This window comes from Molossus molossus, unplaced genomic scaffold, assembly GCF_014108415.1.
Source record: "Molossus molossus isolate mMolMol1 unplaced genomic scaffold, mMolMol1.p scaffold_m16_p_11, whole genome shotgun sequence".
Taxonomy (NCBI): Eukaryota; Metazoa; Chordata; class Mammalia; order Chiroptera; family Molossidae; genus Molossus; species Molossus molossus.
In genome coordinates this window covers 10,123,601-10,147,168 of record NW_023425346.1, presented here as the reverse complement: position 1 = coordinate 10,147,168, position 23,568 = coordinate 10,123,601, and the positions used below count along the sequence as shown (strand labels likewise).

General features: G+C 45.1%; 1 protein-coding gene across 1 annotated transcript in view; it reads left to right on the top strand.

Moving 5' to 3' along the window:
- Window positions 1-7,959: 7,959 nt before the first annotated feature.
- The window catches only part of CFAP221 (cilia and flagella associated protein 221), a 131,456-nt gene continuing 115,847 nt past the window's right edge, over window positions 7,960-23,568 (top strand). Inside the window, exons 1-5 of the mRNA XM_036254841.1 lie at window positions 7,960-8,151; window positions 10,725-10,825; window positions 20,356-20,442; window positions 20,601-20,699; window positions 22,452-22,552. Coding sequence (XP_036110734.1) covers window positions 8,013-8,151; window positions 10,725-10,825; window positions 20,356-20,442; window positions 20,601-20,699; window positions 22,452-22,552 — 527 coding nt within the window. The 5' untranslated portion in view covers window positions 7,960-8,012. The remainder of the gene's footprint in view (window positions 8,152-10,724; window positions 10,826-20,355; window positions 20,443-20,600; window positions 20,700-22,451; window positions 22,553-23,568) is intronic.

Genomic DNA, 23,568 nt, shown 5'->3' with positions numbered 1-23,568 from the left:
TCACGTCACCTAGATGCAGCTGTGACTGAAGCCTCCTTCGATAGATGATAGACACGTGATAGATAATTTTTAAGCTATGTTTTCACTTTTGAATCCATTCTGTCACTGGTAACAGAAAGCTCTGATGTACACTTAAGCAAGGCTCCCGGGGTTAGTGATATTTGAGCTGGTTTGGGGATGGGAGGTGAGGAGAGCATTGGGGAAGGAGTAAGGAGTTGGCTATCCTTGGGTATCCTGGGTTAAGGCCTTTGCTAAATGACTCTACCAATGAAATGAAGTTGCTCTGCCCCTTCAGCTGCTCAATAAACCAAACAAAAAGGTCTGTCTTCTCTTGAATGTGAGCTTTACTGGGAGCGGAGCTAATGTATTATTGATGAGCCATAAATAATGGGGCAAGCATGATTTCCTATTCAGTGCAGAAGTACAAAGATGTAACACTGACATTTTAATGAGATTTTTATGGTTCAGGTTCACTGTTTACACTCTGGAAATGTGGGCTGGCTTTCTCTGGAAAGCAGTTTTTCCTTTACTTTTATTATTTCCCTCCTCCATCTGTCAGCATCCTTTTGAATATTTATATAATATTATGGTTAAAACAAATCAAAAGAGAGCAACTAAAACCATATATGAAAGACAATGTTACTATTGCTCCCAAGGCCTTACCTCCCAACCTCCCAAGGGCTCCTCACATTTCTGCCCAATAAGGCAGTTTGGTTTAGCACGCAGACAAGAATATCTGCAACAGACAGAACTAGTCATCAATTAGCCATGTGACCTTGGGCAAGTTACTTTATCCCTTTAAGCTCAATTTCTTCATCTGTATAATGGGAAAAGTAATACCCATATTTCAGCATTGCCACGAGGTGGAAAATAATTCAGTGCAATTAAATTGTCTAGAAATAGAAATTAAGATGCATTTGGCTGCAGAACATAGACAAAGCAACTCAAACCAGCTGAAAGCAATGAGGATAAGTATCAGCTTACATGACAGAGAGGCAGAGAGAGAGCCTGCTTCAGGGTGGGCTGGTGCACGGCTCAGGGTTTGTTTGCTTCTCTTGGCTCTGCCCTCCTCTGAGTGGGAGAACCTCAGGCTGACCGTGCTATAGGCAAAGAGTTCACAGCAGTTCTGCAGCCTCACAGCTACAATCAATGCCAGGGGAACAGAGAATGTGATAGTCTCTTCAGAAGTGGGCTCTCCCTCGTCAGAGGTAGAGTGAGTTCACGTTCCTGGTGCAGCTCTGCAACGACCTCAACAGACAGAATGAGGTGGAAGTGATGTTGCACAACTTCCAAGGCTAAGTCATAAAAGAAATGCGGCTTAAGCCTGGCTCTCTCCAGGAACCCAGCGACACGGTGCAAGGAAGTTCAGGGCATGTGTGAGTGTTTTGGTCAAGAGCCTTGTCTAGGCTCCCAGCTGTCAGCTTTAGCATCAACTACCAGATGACACCTTCAGACTATTTCACCTCCCAGCTTTTGGGTCTTCCTCCTGATGCCCCAGACATCATGGAGCAGAAAGAAGCCATCTTTGCTGTGCCCTGTCTGAATTCCCATCCCACAGAAACTGTGAGAGATACTAAACGATTGCAGTTGGTTTAAGCCACCAAGTTTGGGGGCAACTTGTTATGGAGCAATACATAATGAATACAACATAAATTTTTTTTAAAAAATTCTGCACGGCAAAAACTATTAAGAGCAAATGACAAACTGGGGGAAAACTTTATGACACCTATCACAAACAAAAGACTAATTTCCCTAATATATAAAGAGTTCCAACAACTCAATAAGAAAAAGATCAGAACCCAATGAAAAAATGGGTAGGGGACATGGATTTACAGAAAAGAAAACAAATGTTTCCTGAACATATAAAAACATGCTCACCTTTACTTATCATTAGAAAAATAAAAAGCATACTATTTTTTTACCCATCAGATTGATAGAAATATAAAAGTTTTATAATACATTCTGTTAGTGAGGCTGTAAGAAAACAAGTGCTTTCATGCATTACAAGTAACAGTGAATAATTAACACAAAGCCCATGAAGGGAAACTTGACAACAGTTATCGTTATTACAAATGCACAGACCCTTTGACCTCACACACTTCAGGGACTTTTCTTATATATATACTCAGGTGTATATGAGTGGATGTATGTACATGTTTGTAGAAATGATGTATTCATTTGTTTAAATCATTGCAACATAGTTTATAATAGCAAAAGATCAGGAACAACCTATATATCTAGCAATTGGGGACTGATTTCATAAATCATAAAGTTTTTATAGCCATAAAAAAATGAGGAGGTACTTCATGTATGAAATGATGATATGGTGATATGGAATGATCACCCAAATATATTTTTAAGTGAAAAAAGAGGAGTCCAAAGAGTAAGCTATTTGGTCTTTTAAACAAGGGGTAAACTTTTCACACATGCAAGCATACATATAATTGCTTCTATATGTACAACATATATTTGGAAAGACAAATAACAATTTAGTAACATGAGTTACCTCTGGGAAAGGCAGCCTGGTGGCTTAAGGACAGGAGTAGAAAGAGACTGTGTACTTCTTGAATCTGAACCAAATTAATATATTGTTCATATTCCAAATATATACATATTTAGAACTCACTTGGCATAACTCATTAATGACTTACTTCTACAAATATTTTGGAGGCACCACCATGTACCAGGCAGTGTACCCGATGAGTATACAGGGGTGAACAATCAGCCTTCGTTGAACTTATCATCTAGGAAGACAGACATCGACGAGGCAATATTGTAAGCGCAGCCAAGGTGGACCAGGTGGATGTTCTGCCCAAAGATGAAGGCTGTGCTTTGTAGAGGGGAGAGGAAGTTCTTGAGGGCTCTCTTGATGACAAGAGTATGACAACTTCTCTCTCAGGCTCTAGCTCTTCCTGATTTCTGTCCAGATTAAAGTCTCTCACTCATTTTAACAAAAGGGAAGCCAGAAAAAAAGCCCCTTTGAAGAAGAGATTCTTAGGTTATGTAGGAATTAGCCATGTTTTGGGTTATTTATTGCTGCAACTACATCTATCCTCAAACTTACAGGATTGAAACAACACCCATTTTATGATTTCTTACTAATTTGGGGGTCAGAAATCAGGCAGGGCTGGCCTGGGAAGTTAAAGCAGTCATAGACCCATCTAGGTTCAAGGCGAGGGCATAGGAACCCTCCTGTCCATCGGGGGAGTGCCCAAGAATGTTGAGCCAGCTTTAACCCACCTCCCCAGGCAGTGGGGGTGTGGGAGGAGCACCATGGAGTAAGGTGAGGAGAAGCTGGAAAGAGGGGCCAGCAGTTGGGTCCTGCAGAGCTTTGAAACTTGTGTTAAGAATTGTAGAATTTTATTTTCTGTACAGTGTGAAGCCACCGAGGGCTTTTAAGCAAGAAGATTCATTGCTCTCTCCATGCTACCGAAGTGTAGAGCTTGCAGCTTCTGTGCCTGACATCACACCCATCTCATTGCTTCAGTTTGCAGGACGCTGAGATAGCCTTATATTCTGCTCATTGCCAACACTAAGCAAAATGAATGTGAAATACATAAACGAATTCATTAAACAATTGATTATCTGAAACAACTGTAATTGTGGGGCATCAGTTCAGTGATTCCCAAATTTTAGCATGTCTATGAAATCTCCTGGGGATCTTCTTAACATGCAGAATCTGATTCGTTAGGCCTGGGATGACCTGGAATTCTGTATTTCTAACAGGCCCCTGCGCTGCAGTTCACACTTTGAGTAGTAAGTGTTTAGAAGTCATTGTATGTCAACTTTTTTCAGCTGAAGGAAAGATATGGGATGCAAGAACCAAACAATCAAAGGCGAAATGATATCACACAGGTCCAGAGTCTTCTTCCTGTCTCCTGCTGTCCTCATCAGCTTCACCATAAGGCTAGGGCCTCTCATGGCCTCTGATGGCTGCTGAAATTCCAAGGAATCACTCTGGACACTACAAGGTCCAGAAACAGACAGATACTGTATCTATGTATGTCTCTTTCTTCAGAGAGAGGAAACCTTTTCCAGAAGTCCCCAGAAGCCTTCCCCTAATGTCTGTGTCCAGAATTGGGTTACATACTCAACTATAAATCATCCGTGGGCAAAAGGATTAGGAATTCAATGACTGGCCTAGAGTAATCAGTATCTACCGCTGGAACTGGGGATGTGGGAAGAAACCTAAGCAAAGCTGAGGCTCTGTTGGTAAGAAAGTAGAAGTAGGCAACCAGTAGGGTCCTCTATACTATAATACCCAATGTGGTTAATTTATTATACAGACTCACATATTATATCATATCTATGTATAAAGTAGAGAAGTTGGCAATTTTTCTAGAAAAAAATGAAATACAAATTAGAAGATGTTATCCAATACCCATTTAAAAAATGTATGGAAACCAGCATTTGATTATGAGCCGGGTGGAAAATTCTGGGACTATTGGAAACATAGTACTTGTTCTGAAATCTAGAACTTTGTTGGGGCAACAAAACAGAAAGAACTGAAGTAACCTACTATAGAAGCAAATGACTTTTGTACCCACTTGGTGGACAGTTACTGGGTTATCACTATGAACAAAGAACTGTGTCAACTATGTGGGAGACCCAAAGATAAAGTACAGTCCCCTACCCATAAGAATTAAGCAGTCTAAGACACATACACAAATAATGATGGGTACAGCATGTAAAAAGATAGATGTCAAAAAAGATGCCATAACAAAGTGTACGGAAGACCAAAATAGGGAAACAGCTCTTCTGACCTGTAGGGTTATGGGAAGGGTAGAAGATATACCATCTCTAGTGTTAGCCTTGAAAGTTGGGGAGATTTTTAATCAGTGTTGATGGTGGCCAGGAGGGATTGGAGAATAGGAAAATGGAAAAAAATAAACATTCTCAGTGGGAGAGGGTGTAAAAAAACAAAGCCACAAAGAGCACCAGTGATGTGAGTATGAGAAAGGCAGGTATCCTCATTGAATTACTCCTATAATGTCTTATCAGTACAAAGCCATAAATAACATCAAACAAGTGTCAAGTTATAGATGGAGGGAGCGAGATAAGGGCAGCTCCTGGGAAGAGAGAAGTCTGAGTGTCTGTGCAAGAAAAAATGTCCTTGGGTGAGCAGGGTGTAATAGACAGGGAAGGAGGTTAGGGGAGCAGACCCAGTTTTATGGTTTATAACCCCTAAATATTGGTATCAAGGACAGAAACAGTTTCTTTAGTAAATAAATTGCAACAACAAAAAAATGATACGAAGGGAGAACCCATTGATTAAAAGAGACTTAAAAGACATATCAATCTAGCCTGCCTGGTGTGGCTCAGTGGTTGAGTGTTGACCTATGCACCAAGAGGTCTCTGTTTGATTCCGGGTCAGGGCACTTGATCAGGTTGTGGGTAGAATCCCCAGTGGGGGATATGCTGGAGGCAGCCAAAGGATGTTCTCTCTCATCGATGTTTCCATCTCTCTCTCCCTCTCCTTTCCTCTCTCTCTAAAAATTAATAAAAAAAATTTTGCAATGTGTAGATTTTATTTGAATTCTGATTCAAACCAGCAAACTCTAAAAAAAATTTTTTATGACATTTATGAGACAATTGAATACAGGATATTTGCAGATGTTAAAAATATTGTCATTTTTCGGGTGATTGTTTTTAAAAAGTGTTCTTATCTTTTGGATTTGTATCCTGAAATATTTATGGGTGGAATGATGTATGGGATTTTCTTGAAATAATGCAGGGAGTAGAGGAAATGTACAAAGTAAGATTGGCCATGATTTGATCATTGTTGCAGGCGAGTGTTGGGTTCATCATACTATTCTTCCTACCTTTGTATATATTTAAAATTTATCATGATAGAAAACGCAAAACAAACGATATTAAAGTAGGGCGCCCAGCCCTGCTGGTGTGGCTCCCTTGGCTAAGAGTGGTCCTCCCGTGCGCCAGGAAGTCACCAGTTTGATTCCGGCAGAGCACATGTCCAGGTTGCGGACTCGATCCTCAGCAGTCCGTCCATAGATTGATGTTTCTATCTCTCTCCTTCTCCCTCCCACTTCTCTCTCTAAAATAAAAAACATATTTAAAAAAAATAAAGTAGGGCGTCTGTGAACGAGTCAGGGAAGCTCCACCCACTGCGCTTGGGAGGCCCCGCCCCTGTAACCCGCCCCGCCCCTCTCGGTCGCCCCGCTCCGCGATCTGCTCTTCCAGGTTCCCAGTTCATAGCCTTCCCGACTTTCTCATTTCCCCTCGGGAATCCGTTGGCCTCGCACCTCCTGAGTCGCCCTCGCTGTTCTCCCCAGGCCCCACAGACTTCTCAGGGTCCCCAAAAGACACCCACGGCCTCCGGACCTCGCGCTGCGACGGCGCGGCTCTCCCCACACTCCTGGGGGATTTGGTCGGGCCCTGCCGCCAACCTCCGAGCGCGTCTGCGTCGTCATGACGACGCGGTGCGCTGCGGCCGGCGCTCGCGGAAGCCTCCCGGGGACCTCCTCCCGTGTGAGCGCCCTGGGACCCGGGGCTGGGGTGGCCCCTGAGCCGCTGCCACGCCGCGGCAAGCCAGCCTGGGCTGGGGTCGCAGGAGAGGTCCGGCCGAAAGGACCCATGGGGGTGCGGGCGGTGCGTGGGTCTAGGGTCCACCCCACCCCTAGCAGGGGATGGGGTACAGCGGCGCTGAAGCGGCAGGCGTTAGGCAAGGATGAGCGGGCCTGCCCGATAGGGGGCGGGGCGAGGGGGACCCAGGATGTGGGGTGTGAAAAGCGAAACAGGGTCACCCTGGCGGTGAGTGAAATGGAGCACGGTTTCGCTCCTGTACCTGCTTAAAGAAGGGCAGAGAATCTGAGGACCCGTGGAGAAAGGTCCGGACAGTGAACCTGGGGAAGGCGTAGGGATGGAGGGGAACGGAGCGGGTGAGGTGGGGGCTGCGCTGAGCTGGGGGACGTCTGCAATGCTAGGGAGAGGGATGGGACGTGAGGGGAAAGGAGAACTTTCTTTTAGAAAGTGGTTAGTAAGCACCTTCTTCCGTGTAGTCAACTACATTTTGCTCAATGCAGGAGACTTTAGGGGGATCTAAAGCTATGAACCTTCTCAAAAACTAACAAAAAACCCAAACAAACAAAAAAGCACATAAAGGTCTACTCATGGTTTTACGTTCAATTTCAGGGGCTTCACAGAGCAGCCCCCGGTCCGTACAAGGGCCTCAAGTAGAGACACTTCGCTGGGGAAAATATAAAGATATGTGGGATTAGTAAGGTGCCACTACAGGGCACTAAGTTGTTAATGCCAAATGAGTAGTAGAGGCAGTAATTGCTAAGGAATGTGAAAGAGTTGGGGTCAGTGTGGACATCACCAAGAAGGTGGAACTTGACTGTGGAAATGAAGGCAAGTCTGACAAAGGGTATGGTGCAGACTGGGACATAGGAGCTCAGACCTTTCAGAAACGACCAGGTGGAGATGGAGGAGGCCGATGGTGTCTGCACCTCCTCATTGTCCCCAGACAGGGGCTCAGGAAGGTGGCTCATAAATGCCAGTGTCCTATATAGTGTCTCCAAATGTTAAAGGTTTTCATGGTCACATCTGAGAAACCAATTTGGAGAAATCTCAGAAAAAGCCTGTTTAATTGTTTACTTCAACATTTTCCAAATGTATTCCACTGCAAGAGCCTTTATTTTTTCCTCCCCATGCCTCTACTAATAGCTCAAGAAGCATGTCAGGACTGCATTTTAGGAAAAGCTCTTGAGAATTAGGACCACGAAAGGGTTTTGAGCAATGGCACGATAATGGATGTGACGTGTGACGCAAGGAGATTGATGGGACAGCATGCGTGGGAATTGAGTGGCCAGCAGAGAGACCAGAGGCAGGGAGGGCCTCAACCACAGTAAACCACACAGTGACGAGAGGTCTATTTGTCAAGGATTGAAAAAATATGTGTGTGGTTTCTCATGGATGATTATGCTGCTACTGTTTTCTTCCCAGAAAATGACCTTTGGCTTTAAAGAGAACATTCCATTTTTCAAGATAAAATGGCAGCAGTGAAAACCCCCAGCAGAGAACTAAAGAATGCTGAGGAACCATTTAATAACGTATCGCCCCTCCTTTTGAAGAGCCTAGTGGAGGAGCCCAAGAAAAGAAGAAAAGCGCCTAATCACCTCCTAGAATCAAGTAAGTGGCGAGAAACAGATTTGCTTTGCCACTCACAACTTCCCAGAGACTCTGAAGTCCAGAAAGCATAGTGGAATTTTTGGTGCTGATTTGTCTCTATCATTTTATAGGCTCATAATAGTTTTTATTAAGAACAAAGAATGGTTCTATTTAGATCCACTTAACTGATAGATTTTTGATGTGTGAATTAGTCACCAAGTTCTGTTGCTTCCACTTCCTCAAATATCTTTCCTATCTGTCCCCACTGCCTTGTTCCTCATGCTGAGCCCAGAGCTGCAGTAGTGCTTCCCTCCCTGGCCACCCTCTCCTCCAGACCACCTTCACACCCTAGTCAGTTTCCTTTGTAGAATCTGGCTGGCATCCCCAGCTCTGGCCCCTCCATGGTACTCCTGTTCCTTCAACACCTCGGGCATTTTGTACATGTTGTACCTTCTTGCCTTTTTCCATGCACATCGGTTAGCCTGGAAAGCCTGATCAACCCTATAGCTAGTATATAAAAGGCTAAGAATTTTGCCTATATTATTTTCACTGAATCTGCATGGCATAAATATTCTATTTCCATTTCACTGTTGGGGAAACTGAGACTCAGAGAGGTCAGATGGGTTCCCCAAAGTGGCTCAACTAGGTGGAGAGTTAGTGCTCAGCTGTTGCAGCCCCATGAGCAGCTCTCTCCCATCACACTAGGCTGCTGCCCCTTGTCTTTCAGGGCCCGTTGCAAATACTAGAAATGTGGTATTTGGCATGGCTCTTTTGTCGTTATAGAACTTGTTGAGTGCAAATTGATATATTTCACTATTTCTGGGCATTAAGAGAAAAATGCTCATTTACATATATTTTGTCACCCTAAAAACAAAATCTTCAGCATTAAAAAAAATTATCAAATAATGTTAATTTCAATACTTAAAAAATTACCAGATGACCTACAGAGATCACTAGTCCCCCTGAAACACCATCCTAAGCCATCCCAGCCCTTCAGTGTGGCCCAGAGATCACCTGGAGAGGAGCAGAAACACCACTTCAGATGTACATAGACTCACAGTGGGCTAAGGGGTGGGTAAGGCTCTCTGTGGCTCACAGGACTGGGATGTAACCAAAGCTGAAAGGTGTCCATTTATTAGAAACTGGGCAGTGCATTCATACCGAGGGAAGCAGTCTACTGGTTGGAATAACACAGACCTGGGCTGTGGGCAAGTTGCTTAACCTGTTGAGTCTCACTCAGCTCTCCTATCTACAGAATGGTGATAATACCCACCTCAGAGGATGGGGGTGAGGGTACAGGCACTGGAGGCACAGGAACAATTGGGTAGCGGGTTCCCAGTGCCTTCTCCACATGTCTCAATCGTGCCTGCTGAAGAGCCGAGAAAAGTGCTGGAGACCTGGGCACTTCTGTGAGCTCAGCTGTTTTAACCTTGTTCTCAAAACTGGAAAAAAAGAAGACGTTTATATTGCAATAACAGTTTGGGACTTTACTGTCCAGAGCGATATTTATTCAGAGCTTTAAGATTACTCCATATCAAATAATAGATATTACATAATATCTATTTTTAAAAGACTACTCTATATCGCATTGTAGTTCTATTTAGAGGAAATCGAATAATAACAGTTCAATACGCAGAAGTACAATTAAACAGTACTTCGTTCCTTTGAACCTGGTGTTCGTTCCATAATAAGAAGCAGTGTTGCGAAGAGCAGACAGGTGTGTGGGCTCCGTGAGCTTGTGTTTTACTGCAGAGACATGTACAAAATGTAAAGAGCAAATTATCTTAACAGGTAGTAGACAATACACATGAATTTGTATTGCGATGATAATATCTTCCAATGTGTAAAAATAGGAGAGATCCTGCAGTTTATCTGGAACAGATCATTAATCTTTTTGACAGCTGTATCCTCTATCTGAACCTTTCATATGCTTAAAATATCCTAAATTTAAAAGCACCCACATTAATAGGATCTTCTTTTTTTATCTGACAGCAATAAATTTATTAAGTATCCCCCCTCCCCCCCAAATATGAACACAAACCAGTTTAAAATAAAACAACACAAAACTTCAGACCCAGCCTGGCCAGTGTGGCTCAGTGGTTGAGCATCGACCCTGCACCAAGAGGGCACCAGTTCAGTTCCCAGTCAGGGCACATGCCCAGGTTGTGGGCCTGATCCCCAGTGGGGGGCATGCAGGAGGCGGTCAATTGATGTTCTTTCTCATCCATGTTTCTATCTCTCTTTTTCTCTCCCTTCCTCTCTCTCTAAAATCAATAAAGAAAAACAAGTTAAAGAAAAACAAAACTTCAGACCCAGAGCTGACAAAACAGAGACAAATGAGTAACACAAAAATGGAAACAACCTGTGGCGGGAGGCAGAGTGCCGTAAATACTGAAGAACCGGCGCTGGGGAGCCTCAGCGAGATGTGCCAGGAGCTGCTGGGATGAGGGTGGCGTGTCAGTGGCTACATGGCTCTGGGGACAGACCTCTTGGCCCTGGCCGTGGCCTGGCACCCCAGCTAATAGGATGTTCTTTCATTTAATGTTTTCTTTTATGTCTCATCTCATGATATACTTATCTACATTTTTTTATAGAGGTTTATGTAAAACTTCTGAATAATAAGGTCATACAAGCAAAGCCCAGCATACTGCATTTTGGAGGTTATCAAGTAGAAAAGCAACACCAGCAGATTCTGGTAGGTACTCTGCAGGTAGAATAACTAATTGTAATGATGAGAGACGTAAATTGTCTGCATTTGTATTCCTCACTCATCTGAAGAGCAGCGGAAGTGCAAGTATAACCTGAGCCAGAAAGGTAGTTCAGGGGTGAGAAATTTTAAAGCTGCACCACTGTCCTTGGACAGTTGCTTCCCCTGTGCCAGAGCCTCCTCCCCACAGTTGGTACATAGAGGTGTCATTGCTGAGTGACTCTTAGAGGCAGGGAGCTCTACTTCGTGTTCACACAGTTCAGTTCAGTCCATATACTAGCTCTGTGGACGTGATGTCATTCTAATTATGTAGATGCAGAAACCGAGATTCCAAAAGGTTAAATAGTTGCCTCAAAAACACAGAGCTACTAAGGGGTGGAGACAGACGGACTCGGGCTGCCTCCCTCCAGTCCAGCGCACTCCCGATCCATGCCTACACCGCCAGGCAAAGCCAGGTCCTTTCCTAAGAGGCCCCAGTGAGGGTTCCCTTTAGTTGCCCAGGTCAGACATGCGTTCCTAAATCAGTCATTCTGGCCAAAGAGATTGTGGAGAGACCTGGAGTGACAGGGGCCTGCTCCACTGAACAGGCTTTGGGAGGGGGAGCTGAAGCCCATAGTGACAGCAGACCACAGAGCCACACCAAGGGCCAGTCCTTGCTGGGTCCCTTCCATTGACCTGAATGTTCAGACTGGAGTGGCTTATGGGAGCATTCCTAGCTCCCATGCCAAAAGGGATCTGAACATTTAAATCAGCTCTACAAACCTCACTGAGCTCAGTCCATTCCCCTCAAGGCACACTGAGCAGGACATCAGAATTACTCCAACTGGACCTTAGAACCGAGCCAAACGGGCCTCTGGTCATGTGTCCGAGCGGGCAGAGGGGGTTCTCCTCATGTGGGCCTCTGAAACACTGGCTTTGTATGCGATGTCACCCTCTGGCCCTGTCCCCAGCCACCACATGAGTCTCTACTTTTAAATGTAATTCATTCTTAAAAGCCACGTCTTAAAGTGTGGATCACTTTAAGATAGAATTCTGACTGTTGTGTTAGATGCTCAGAGGGAGGAATCACTGAAAGAAACTGACAAGTGGTAAAGCTTCTCAGGAAGTGAGGTTAGGTTTACAAACAGCCCCTGATGAGCAGAGACGCAGTCCGTGAGTCCTTGCTCCCTGGAGTGGTCAGGAGAGGGACCTGGTAGGTGCCAAGTGTTTCCTCTCAAGAAAACAGTTAGGGTTTAAAACTGTGACCAGGGCCCTGGCCAGTTTGGCTCAGCGGTTAGAGCGTTGACCTGTGGTCCAGAGAGACCTGGGTTCGGTTCCCGCTAAGGGCACGTACTTTGGTTGCAGTTTGTCCCCGGCCCTGGTTGGTCGTGCGGGTGGCAGCCACTCGATGTGTCCCTTCACATCGATGTTTCTCTCTCTCTCCCTTCCTCTCTCTCCCTCCCACTCTATCTGTACAAAAAATGGAAAAATATTCTCGGGTGAGGATAAAAAAAAATAAATAAATAAAAAATAAAACTGTGACCAGGGACACGTTTCTTAAAACATGTCATCAAAGACAAAGGTTAACAATACAGCTGTCTAGATTATGGTAGAATAGATCTAAAATAATTATCATTCTAAATATTCACTGTTCATAATGAATAAACGATTCACCACCCATCCCTAGCCCACTCACTGTCCTCATCCCCCACCCACTCCACCCCTACCCTAGGCAACTACAATCTGCTTTCTGTTGCTATAGATTTGCCTATTCTGGGCATTTTATATAAATGGAATCACAGGACGCATGGTCTTTGGTGACTAGCTTTTTTCATTTAGCATGATTTCCAGGCTCATTCAGCTTGTAGCATATATCAGTACTTCATTTCTTTTTATGACTGAATAATATTCCATTGTACGGATGTTCAACATTTTGTTTATGTATTCATCCATCCATTGATGGACATTTGTGTTTGTTTGTACTTGGGGGCTATTATGAATAATGAATACTGTTATGAACTTCCGTGCACATGTTGTGGCTGGACATATTTCTTGGGTATATCAAGGAGTGGAATATTAGTTTTCTGGGCTGCTATAACAAATTACCACAATTTTAAGGGCTTAAGAGAACAGAAAACTATTCTGGATACCAGAATCCAAACTCAAGAGATAGGGCCGTGCTCCCTCCAGAACTCTTGAGAAGAATCTTTCCTTGCTTCTTCCAGCTTGTGGTGGCTCCAGGGGTTGTGTCTTGTGACTACATAACTCCATTCTCTCCTTCAGTCTTCACGTGGCTTTCTCCTCCGATTCGCTGTTTCTTCTCTCTCTCTCGTCACTTAAAAGGACTCTTTATTGATTCAGGCCCATCTGGGTAATCCAGGATGATCTTATCTCAAGGTCCGTAAATTAATAACATCTGCAATGACCTTTTTCTCAAATAAGGTCACTTTCATAGGTTCCAGGGTGTGCACATACTTTTCGAGGCCACCATTCAACTCACTGTCATTTTATTTGCATTTCCTTAATGACGAATGATGTCAAACATCTTTTCTTTAGCTTACTAGTCATAATATAAAAAGGCTTGTGGAGGAGAAGCCATCTGGCATAGTCCAAAGCAAAGTGAAGTGGGGAGAAGACTTCTGGGAATAGAGGAAGTCACGAAGAGAGGTTCAGGGTAAGCAAGCATGTCGCATATTTGGAGATGGGGATGCAATATGGTTTACCTGGCTGTGGGGTTTTTAAAGGGAGGTAAAAGCTTCATTCTGCTGAAGAACAGAGACTATTTCTGTCTTTTGTATAGCACAGTGCCCAACACACAGGGGCACTCAATAAACACTTATGAAGATATTGAACTCACTTTTGTTGTGTCAACTAATGGTTGTTGGTGCAAATTCAATGCCAACAGGAATCCCCAAATGGGGGTATTGTGAAGAAGGACACATTATTCAGTGTAAAAAGCTCCACTGTGATGCGGCAGAGCTGGGAGAACAGCTCAATACTGTTACAGCTCAGTGATGAAGCAGCACAGCTGTGAGACAGTACAGTTGGGGGAGGTGGCCCTGCGTAAGGTGGCCTGAGGGCCAGGCAGCCCTGCTCTGCTTGGGTCTGCTCCACCTGCTCTGCTCTGCTCTGTTCCACACCAGCCTGCTCTGTACCAGTCTGGTCTGGTCTGGTCTGGTCTGGTCTGCTTTGCTCTGCTCTGCTCCATTCTGCTCTGGTTCAGTGAGACTTTGGTGTTTCAGCTCCAGCCCAGGAAACACAATCTCTGTCTTTGGAAGAATGGAAAAGTGCTCTCTCTGAGCCACTCCTCTGTAGAGAGGAGTCCTGGACCCTCTTCCCTGATTGGTTCATACTCATGCAAATGAAGACTCCAAATCCTCCTAGTTTGACTGGTCCAAAAGGCGCTGTCCTGATTGGTCAAAATGGAGTTGCTCTGATTACTTGGTGAAGATGCTGATGGGGATATAGCTGTGCAGCTCCAGTAGGACAGGGAAAGCCTCAGTCCTATTGGTTGAAATACAATTCCAGGAACTCCATCCTGAGGGCTGGCTCAGACGGCAGGAGTACGGTGCAGATGGGCAGTTCAGTCTGGGAGGCAGGCCGTTCGTGCAGGCTTCTCTCTGAAGTGTGGTTTGTGTTGCTGTTTAGTAATGGCTGCTAGACTCTGTTTTTAAAGTGGAGCCCAGTTAGCCACCAGGAGTCCTTCTTGGTAGTTACCTTCTTTCTCAGGCTCCACAATGAGAAGTGAGGGACTTGGCAGTGACTCAGTAATTCCAAATAAATACAGGATAAAGCTGAAATTGTCAGATTCAATTCCCAGCCCTGGTCTGTGTGGGAGGCAACCAATCAATGTTTCTCTCTCTCTCTCTCTCTCCCTCTCTCTCTCTCTCTCTCCCTTCCCTCCCTCCCTGCCTTCCTTCCACTCTCTCTAAAAATCAATGGGAAAAAAATATCCTTGGGTGAGGATTAGCACACACACAAAAAAAAATTTTTTTTAAATCAAACTGCTTCTATCAGACATTAAAACAAACAGAACTAGATAAAAGGACAAAATGATTTCATCTTAATGACATTCCGGGAGCTCTTAGAAAGCCAGCCTCCTGTTTCCATCAGCAAAGTTAAGCGGAAGCTTAAGGCAATTACCTTGAGATTCTTGTCAAACAAGGGGACAATCCAGCTCTGCTTTTATCTTGGTTTTGCTACAGGAAACTATGCAAATTGCCCAAGAATGGAATGATAGAATGTGGGTTTAAAACCAGGATGAATTGTTCATTAACATTTGGGATTGATCCAGATCTGGTTAAAGAAGTGAAATCAATGCTTCAATTTACTTTAAAATTTGAAATAATGATGCCCAGTTTTCTCAAAACCAAGACCTCTTAAGTTCTTTTTCTCTCTGTGTTAAAGTTTTATCTGGGAAACTATATCTATTAATCAAATAATCAGTTTCCCCATGAGACAACCGGTGTTGATGTTGCCAGCCCAAAGCAAAGTTGTCAGCCTCCACAGCCTTACCTCACATGAATTCTCAGTCCCCCAGGCTTTCTGAAATAATCCTCTTAGTCTTCCGGTTCCCAGTGCAGCCTTTAGAGACCCCGCCCCCACGAGTCCCAGCAGCCCCTCCTCAGGGAGCCCGCGTGGAGAGAGGTGAAGCCCCAGTGTGAACACTCTCTCGTTTTAGAGAAATGCGTTGTAGAGCAAAATTTTAGAGTAGAACACATGACCAACATGCATATTAAGATAAAAACACTTTAAAATACTTACAGGCCACTTGAATTTTGTCCCCAGATCCCTGGGGTGAGTATTAACCATCTCTACAAGCTGTGCCACTGCGGGGAGGCATTAAAAGACCCCAACTCCAAGTCTGAAAGTTTGTGTTTGGGAAACACTATAATGAGTGCGTGGGGTAAGGGGCAGCCCCTACCCACTCCAAGCCAGCATGTCACTAGGGGCTGGGTTTGCTCTGCCCAGCGGAGGGGAGGCTAGGCTCTCTGGAGGGGAGACAGGAGGGGGCCAGAGGGAGCAGAGATGGGTGGGGAAGTGAAGAGAGATGTGGGCAGTACTTGGGAAATCCCTGTAAACCTGGAAAAAAAGCTGTTAAACCCATTGGGTGGGGTTTTTTGTTTGTTTGTTGTGGGGATCAGTTCTGAAACACTGAAGGAGAAGCTGAATTTCATGTAGTGCCCTGCAGAGGCAACATCAGGGTCATGAGGGCCAGGCAAAGGTCAGCCCCCAGTGGACCAGAGACCTTGGAAGGTATGGGAACATCTACTGACCCCCCCAAATTGGAAGACAGGGTAGGATTTTAGGCAGTCTTCAAGGGTAACATTGAGTTACTCATGTTTTCTTTTATTTTGAAGTAAACTTTTATTATTAATGTAAAATACACTCTAAACATTTTCTTCACCTTCTCAGGTTTTTCCCCCCTTGAATGATTATTATTTCCCCCCAATTTTAGTTACAAATAGAAAGGCAGGAATGCCATTTTAGTCCTGAAAGGATATTATTATTATTATTATTATTATTATTATTATTGGTATGTGCCCTTAGCGGAACCGAACCCGGGACTCTGGTCCACAGGCCGACGCTCTAACCAATTGTTACTTTTAACAATTTAAAACATAAAACTGACCTGCTGATAAACTACAGAGGACAGATCGGAAATGCAGTTTGGGCACTGAGCTATGCTGAGATGAGCCAGTGGGCTGGAGCGGAAGGAACCCTGGGCCAGAGCTGGAGACAGGGTTCCAGACCCAATTCTGCCACTTAGGCCTGTGTGCTGTGAGCAGTACCCAACCTCCGCATCTTCATGCAGTGAGGGAATTGTTCTAGAAGTCTCTTCAGTCCTTCTGGGCTCAGACAACACAGTCTTCAGTGGGACTGAGAACATGATTATTACAGCATGCAATGAGTATTTGTAAGCAAACACTGCAGATTGCAAAATGAATAGCATCTCCTGTGTTCCCAGTACGTTTTGGAAGTCAGTCTCTTGAATGTTGACTTTGTTTTCTAAAATGTAGAGAGCCAGTTGTTCAATTTTTGTTAGGTTTTGTTATTGTTTAAGTTTATTAAAAACCTCTTTGGCAAACATGTCCGCTGGCATTGTCTTAGGAACATTTGCTTTAAGTAGCCTGGAGAAGAAGGATTGGCCCCTATCACCACCATTTCTGGGGTCCCCTGACTGCCTTCTTAGACCCCCACTATCTGCTATGTGGAAGGTGGGCCCAGTCCCTCAGTTTCAGCAAGACTTCCTTTCGCTTCAGATGTCAAGGAAAGGCTGCACATTTTCTTCCTCTTTACACACCCTGTCTAGGCAAACCCAAATAGCTACATTCCTGTTTGAGTCTGTTATTTCTTTCTTTCTTTCTTTTTTTTTTTTTTTTATTGAGCCAAATGCATAATTCCAGATCAAGAATCTTTTTTTTATCCTCACCCGAGGACTTTTTTTTTTTTGCATTTATCTTCAGATAGAGCAGGAGGGAGAGTGGGAGGAAGAGAGAGAGAGAAACATCGATGTGAGAGACATCGAGTGGTTGCCACCCACACCACCCCAACCGGGGCCAAGTACAAACTGCAACCAAAGTATGTGCCCTCGGCAGGAACCGAACCCGGGACTCTCTGGTCTGCAGGCCGACGCTCTAATCATTAAGCCAAACCATCCAGGGCCAGATCAAGAATCTTTTAAAGGTGAATGTGGGAAATGGTAGCCAAATGATATTGATTATCATCATGACTGGGATCTATATTGTTTCATTCTGTAAGGAAGTCATTCAGTATGTTCTGATTGATCATTGCTCTTCACGGGAACACAGCTGTGGTCTCCTGAGTGCCAGTGTGCCGCTCTCACGTCCAGATGGGTAGTGGGCATGGAGGAGCTGCCCTGGCACACTCAGGTTGGAGGACACATCCAGTTTCTTTTCCTTTCTTTCTTTTCTTTATTGATTTTTAGAGAGAGAGGAATGGAGAGGGAGAGAGAGTTAGAAACATAGATGAAAGAACATCAACTAGTTGCCTCCAGCATGCCTCCTGACTGGAGATTTGGCCCACAACCTGGGCATGTGCCCTGACAAGGAGTCGAACTGGCAACCTCTTGGCGCATGGGTCAATGCTCAGTCACTGAGCCACACTGGTCAGGCCCACATCCAGGTTCTTTCCTTTTATTTATTTATTTATTTATTTAATCCTCATCCGAGGATATTTTTCCATTTATCTTCAGATAGAGTGGGAGGGAGGGAGGGAGAAAGATAGAGAAACATCGATGTGAGAGAGACACATTGGCTGGTTGCCTCTCACACAACCCCATCCAGGGCCAAGGACCAAATGCATTCGAGGTACGTGCTCTTGAGCAGAATCGAACTTGAGGCTCTGGTCCATGGGCGGATGCTCTAACCACTAAGCGAACCGGCCAGGGCAAGTTTTAAAATTGAAATCGGGCTCAGCCCCTCACCCGCAGGCCTGGCTGGACCTTTAGTGTCTGAGCTCCAGCTCCTCTCTGCCTTGGGAGCACTGGGGACTATGGGACACCTGACCCACCCAGTCTCACAGACAGCCATCCTCTCGGTAGGACTGGCCAACTTTCCAATTGGCTGAGGGACCTAAGGGGGTTCTGGGGCCTTTGAAGGTCATTCTAAAGGATACTGGGCTCTGGGCTCACCAGATTCTCACAGCCTTTTTGTTCAAGAGCAGAAATGCCCTCATGGTATTTCTATACATGTGCCCCGCGCATCCCTCGCTAGTACCCTGTAAGTGTCAGTCCGGGGAGCACAGCTGAGCCCTCTGGTGGCCGCCAGCGGAGCGCGAACCCTGCCGGAGGACTTCCAGTGCGTGCTGAGCACTCCCGGAGTGCGGGTCACTATTCCTCCGAGCCTAACCACCCAGGAATGCACCTTAACACCAGCTCTCACACCCTTGTTTGCCGCACTGTCCTTACTGACTTATTTTAAAGCCCGTGACAGACAATATAAACACTTCTGCTCCCAGTTCTTCCTGGACTCCATCTGAGGCCTTCACAGGCCTCCTCTGTGGCACGTATGGGGACAGAGCTCTTTGTGGAGACCTCCAGAACGTGGAGCCGAATGGCTGCCTCTCCAACTCCGGGCAGGTGCCGCACCCCAGGCACTGGCTCCAGGCATCTTGGGGCCCAGCATACCTGTCACTTCTGTTTCTCCTGGTAGGACTGGTCTCACAGAAGCCCAACCTTCACCAAGACTGCCCCTCTGCAGGGCCCCCTGAAGGTCAAGAGATGTCATGGCCCTGGCCAGTTTGGCTCAGCGGTTAGAGTGTCGGCCTGTGGACCAAAGAGTCGCAGCAAGTTCAATTCTGGTCAAGGGCACCTACCTTGGTTGTGGTTTGGTCATGGGCCCTGGTCGGGTAATGCAGGAGGCAACTAATCGATGTTTCTCTCTCCACCCCCCCCCCCCCCACACACACACACACACACTCTGTATGAGATAAATGGAAAAATATCCTCCGGTGAGGATTTCAACAAAACAAAAGAGAGAGAGAGAGAGGTCTTGGCAACTTTTTTTTTTTAATTAGGCTTTTGACATATTGAGAAAATATGCCAAAACAGGGTCACAAAAACTGTGGTACTTAGAGAATGTTCACAGGTGACAAATGAGAACTTTCAACAAATGCAAACACCAGTGTAACTTCACAAAGAAGCAATGTCTGAAGTCGAATTTAGGGCTTTGATAAACGTGAGGCCTTGGGCAGTGGGCTCAGTGACAGGCCCAGCCTCTGACTAGACTCCGAAACCAAAGGCCTCTAAACTGTCCCTTGGCTCAGGTGAGGCCCAAATCCCCAGAAACCAAAGTTCTTGCTCCTCTTTCAAGCAGAGGAAGGAAAAACACCTCTACTCAGAGACCCGGTTAATTTACCCAGCATGCTGTCCTTCCCAGGGCTGGCCTCCTATCACCACCAGAGAACTCCTGACCTGCGTTCCTTTCCATTTGCCCAGGGATGGATTGGAGGCTACCCTAGCCACACTCCTTTTTCTGAAATTTTGGCTACCTACGTGTGTTGGGGTAATTAGAGAAACTGTGAGAGTTGGTGGGTGGCTGGCTTCTTAGCTCAGTCGAGTCACAGGGCGAAATGAGTTCAACGAGAAGAGATGCACTGTAACCTGTCAGGATTGGGAAGGAGGATTTGTGCCTGAGCGACCCTGGGGAGAAAGCGTACAGTCTCTGGCCAAGTCCTTCAGCTGGTAGAAGGCACAGGGGCGTATTTTATTATTCATTAAATGGTGTTTATTGTGTTTGTTTTATTATTTTTTTTATTATTTTTTGGTATGTGCCCCTAGCGGGAACCAAACCCGGGACTCTCCGGTCTGCAGGCCGACACTCCAACCGCTGAGCCAAACCGGCCAAGGCTGTTTTATTATTCTTTAAATGGCATATGATGGATTTAGAATCTTTTTAAAAATTTAAAAATACATTGTATGTTCTCGAATCCCTTTAGGAGTAAGATGAGGGATAAATAAATGATGAAATGAATACGCAAATAGATAAAACAGTGTCTTTATTCTTCTTTTCTCCCAGCATCTGGTCAATATTTCCAATGAGGACATACATGTTTATATTTTACCCCCACAAACCAAATACTTTCAGATCAAGTATGTGAAAAAGGTAAGTGCCGTCGGGTCGCCCTTTCTCCCGCGGTGTTCTTTGTTGGACTGTGGGTTTCCGTGTCACAGGTCACCGTGGCACGGTGTGTAGTGTGTTACCAGAGTCCTGCTCTCTGAGTGCTCTGGGCCTTGTCCCAACAAGAGCCCATTTTTTTCTAGGAACACCACCTGGTCCCTGGCTTGTCCCTCAAGGTCACCGTGACATTTTCTCCAGATGAATGGCGATACTATTATGATTGCATTCGTGTTCACTGTAAAGTAAGTTTCTTAAAATTGGGTTTATGAGGATGGGTGGTATGAAAACTAATATCCTCAAGGGAAGAAGAGAGATGGAATGACCAGTCTGAGGTTTCTTGGCCCGACACCTGGTGTTCCTTGTTCAGCCTGTCTGAGTGGCAGGAGGGTCCGTGTGCAGTGGGTCCCAGGCGGGAACGAGAGGCTGCTGAGAACTGGGCAGAGCCACGAGACACGGTCTGAGTGGCAGGAGGGTCCGTGTGCAGTGGGTCCCAGGTGGAAAGAGAGGCTGCTGAGAACTGGACAGAGCCACGAGACACGGTCTGAGTGGCAGGAGGGTCCGTGTGCAGTGGGTCCCAGGCGGGAACGACAGGCTGCTGAGAACTGGGCAGAGCCACGAGACACAGTCTGAGTGGCAGGAGGGTCCGTGTGCAGTGGGTCCCAGGCGGGAACGAGAGGCTGCTGAGAACTGGGCAGAGCCACGAGACACAGTCTGAGTGGCAGGAGGGTCCGTGTGCAGTGGGTCCCAGGTGGAACGAGAGGCTGCTGAGAACTGGGCAGAGCCACGAGACACGGTTCTCTGCAAGTGTCCCCCTGCCCTGGCCTGGAAACCTCACTTACCATGTGGTGCTGGGAGTAAATGAAGGCTTTTTCAAATAACTTAACCACACAATTTAAGTGCTAGATTTCACAAGTAGCAGGAACCCTGAGTTGTGCTTATAAACTCTGGGGACCGGGTTGTATCTTGCGTGAGGATGTCCTCAGAGGCAACCCTGGGGGTCTGCAGGTATGTGGGAGCCTGTGTGGCCTGACCCCAGAGGGCTGGCTGTGCTGTGTGACTTCCCATGAGCCTCTTCTGTGTCACCTGAGTCATCCTTCGGCCTCCAGCCAGAGCCAGCTCCCCTGCTATCCATCCTTCTCTTAAAACAGTCACTTCCACACTCCCCTTGGCTCTGTATTCCAGCCCCAACTCTTGTAAGTTGAGAAGCCTTAAGGTTAACTAAATTTAATTTTTCAAAACTAAAATGGAAGAGTATGCTTTAGTAACAAATGAATTTCAATTTTTAAAAAGAAAAAAAAACCAAACACCTAAAACCAAAACTAGAATGTTGTTTTCTGGAGGAATATTCTGTACCAAGAACACAAAGCCCGAGGCCAGGCCCTGCAGAGAGTGCCCTCGTGCTGATTCCTGCTCTTAACAGTGATGCTAATAATACTTTGTGCGGTGCTTTTAACTCGTGAAGGCCATCAGCTACTTTAACTCTCAAGACACCTTTAAGGGAAGGCAGAATATCCCCATTTTGCAAAGGAAGAAGCAAAGCCTGGAGAGGTTAGAGGTCATGCTTAAGGTCCTACATTTTGCAGGACTAGAATCAGGTCTCTGCAGCCTCCGATTCTCTGCTTACTCCCCAGCTCTAGAGTAGCTGGTTCTTTGTCTTCCTCTCAGGCCACCAAAAACTGTGCTTCCCTGTAACGTTCCAAAACAGAAACAGACTACCATCTTCATATCCATGTGAGACATCATCAGCTTTAACTTCCTGCATACTCATGAATATCATTTCAATGCAATATATTTAAAATTGTTTACACTTTGTTTATAGCTAAGAAAAGTAAATATTTTAAATGTATTTAAACACTCAGGTTTCTTAAAAAATATTCTATGCTAAAAATATTTTTTAATGATAGAAAACAAAACAAATTAAGTATCTGCAAGTTCATCTTTAAAAATTCTGGACTTCATTGTGGTACACTTGACTTTTTTCCCATTAATTTTAGGGTGATGACACTTTGCTTATTCCCATCCATGCCTATCCTGTCATGAACACACTGGATTTCCCCTCATTTGTAAATCTATCAAATGTTCTACTTGGTGAAAGGTGAGTTACTGAAATGAGCTACCAACATGTCATGGGATGAGAAAAATTAAGAGATACTCATATATAAAACTTAGATTTGTATTTTTCCTAACAGAAGGTTATCTTTCTAGATGAGTTAGACCAGATTTATAATTGGAAAAGGAAAACAAAACAAAATGGTCAAAATACTATAAGCAAGAAAGGAAATTAATTTGGTCACTTGACTGAGAGGTGCCAGGTGACTCTTCAGGCACGGCTGGGTCTGGGGTTTAAATCAGGCTGCAGGAAGCTGAACCCCCATGATTCTGTTTCTGTGGCTCCTTTCTCAGCATGCTCCTTTCTTTCGGGGCAAGACAGGTGCTAGAAGCTCCAAATACAACTGGCCACATGAATGGTTGAGGGGCTGAAGGAGTTTGAGGTATTCAAGTAAGAGTCTCAGGATTGAGTCTTTTTTTTTTTTTTTTAATCTTTATTGAATGTATTCCAGATGTTTCTCATTTTTCCCCCATTGACCCTCTCCTCCCCACTCCCGCCCCCTTCCTGCCTGTTCCCACAGTTATCCATGTCCATTGGTTATGCATATAAGTTCTTTGGTTTATCTCTTCCCGCCCCGCAACCCCTTCCCTTTGAGGTTTGTCAGTCTAGCAACCAATTTGTACTTCTTAATCCCTTCACCTTTTTCATCCATTCCCTCAACCCCCTCCCATCTGGCAACCAACAAAATGTTCTCTGTATCTATGGGAATGTTTCTGTTCTGCCTGTTCATTTTGTTTGTAGATTCCATGGTCAATAGATATGTATTCATTGCCATTTTGTTTGTTTATATATTTTATCTTTTCCTTCAAAAAGACCCTTCAACATTTCATATAATAACGGTTTGGTGGTGATGAACTCCTTTAATTTTTTCTCGTCTAGGAAACTCTTTATATGACCATCGATTCTAAATGACAGCTTTGCAGGATAGAGTAAGCTTGGTTGAAGGTTCTTGCTTTTCATCACTCTGAATATTTCTTGCCACTCCCTTCTGGCCTGCAAAG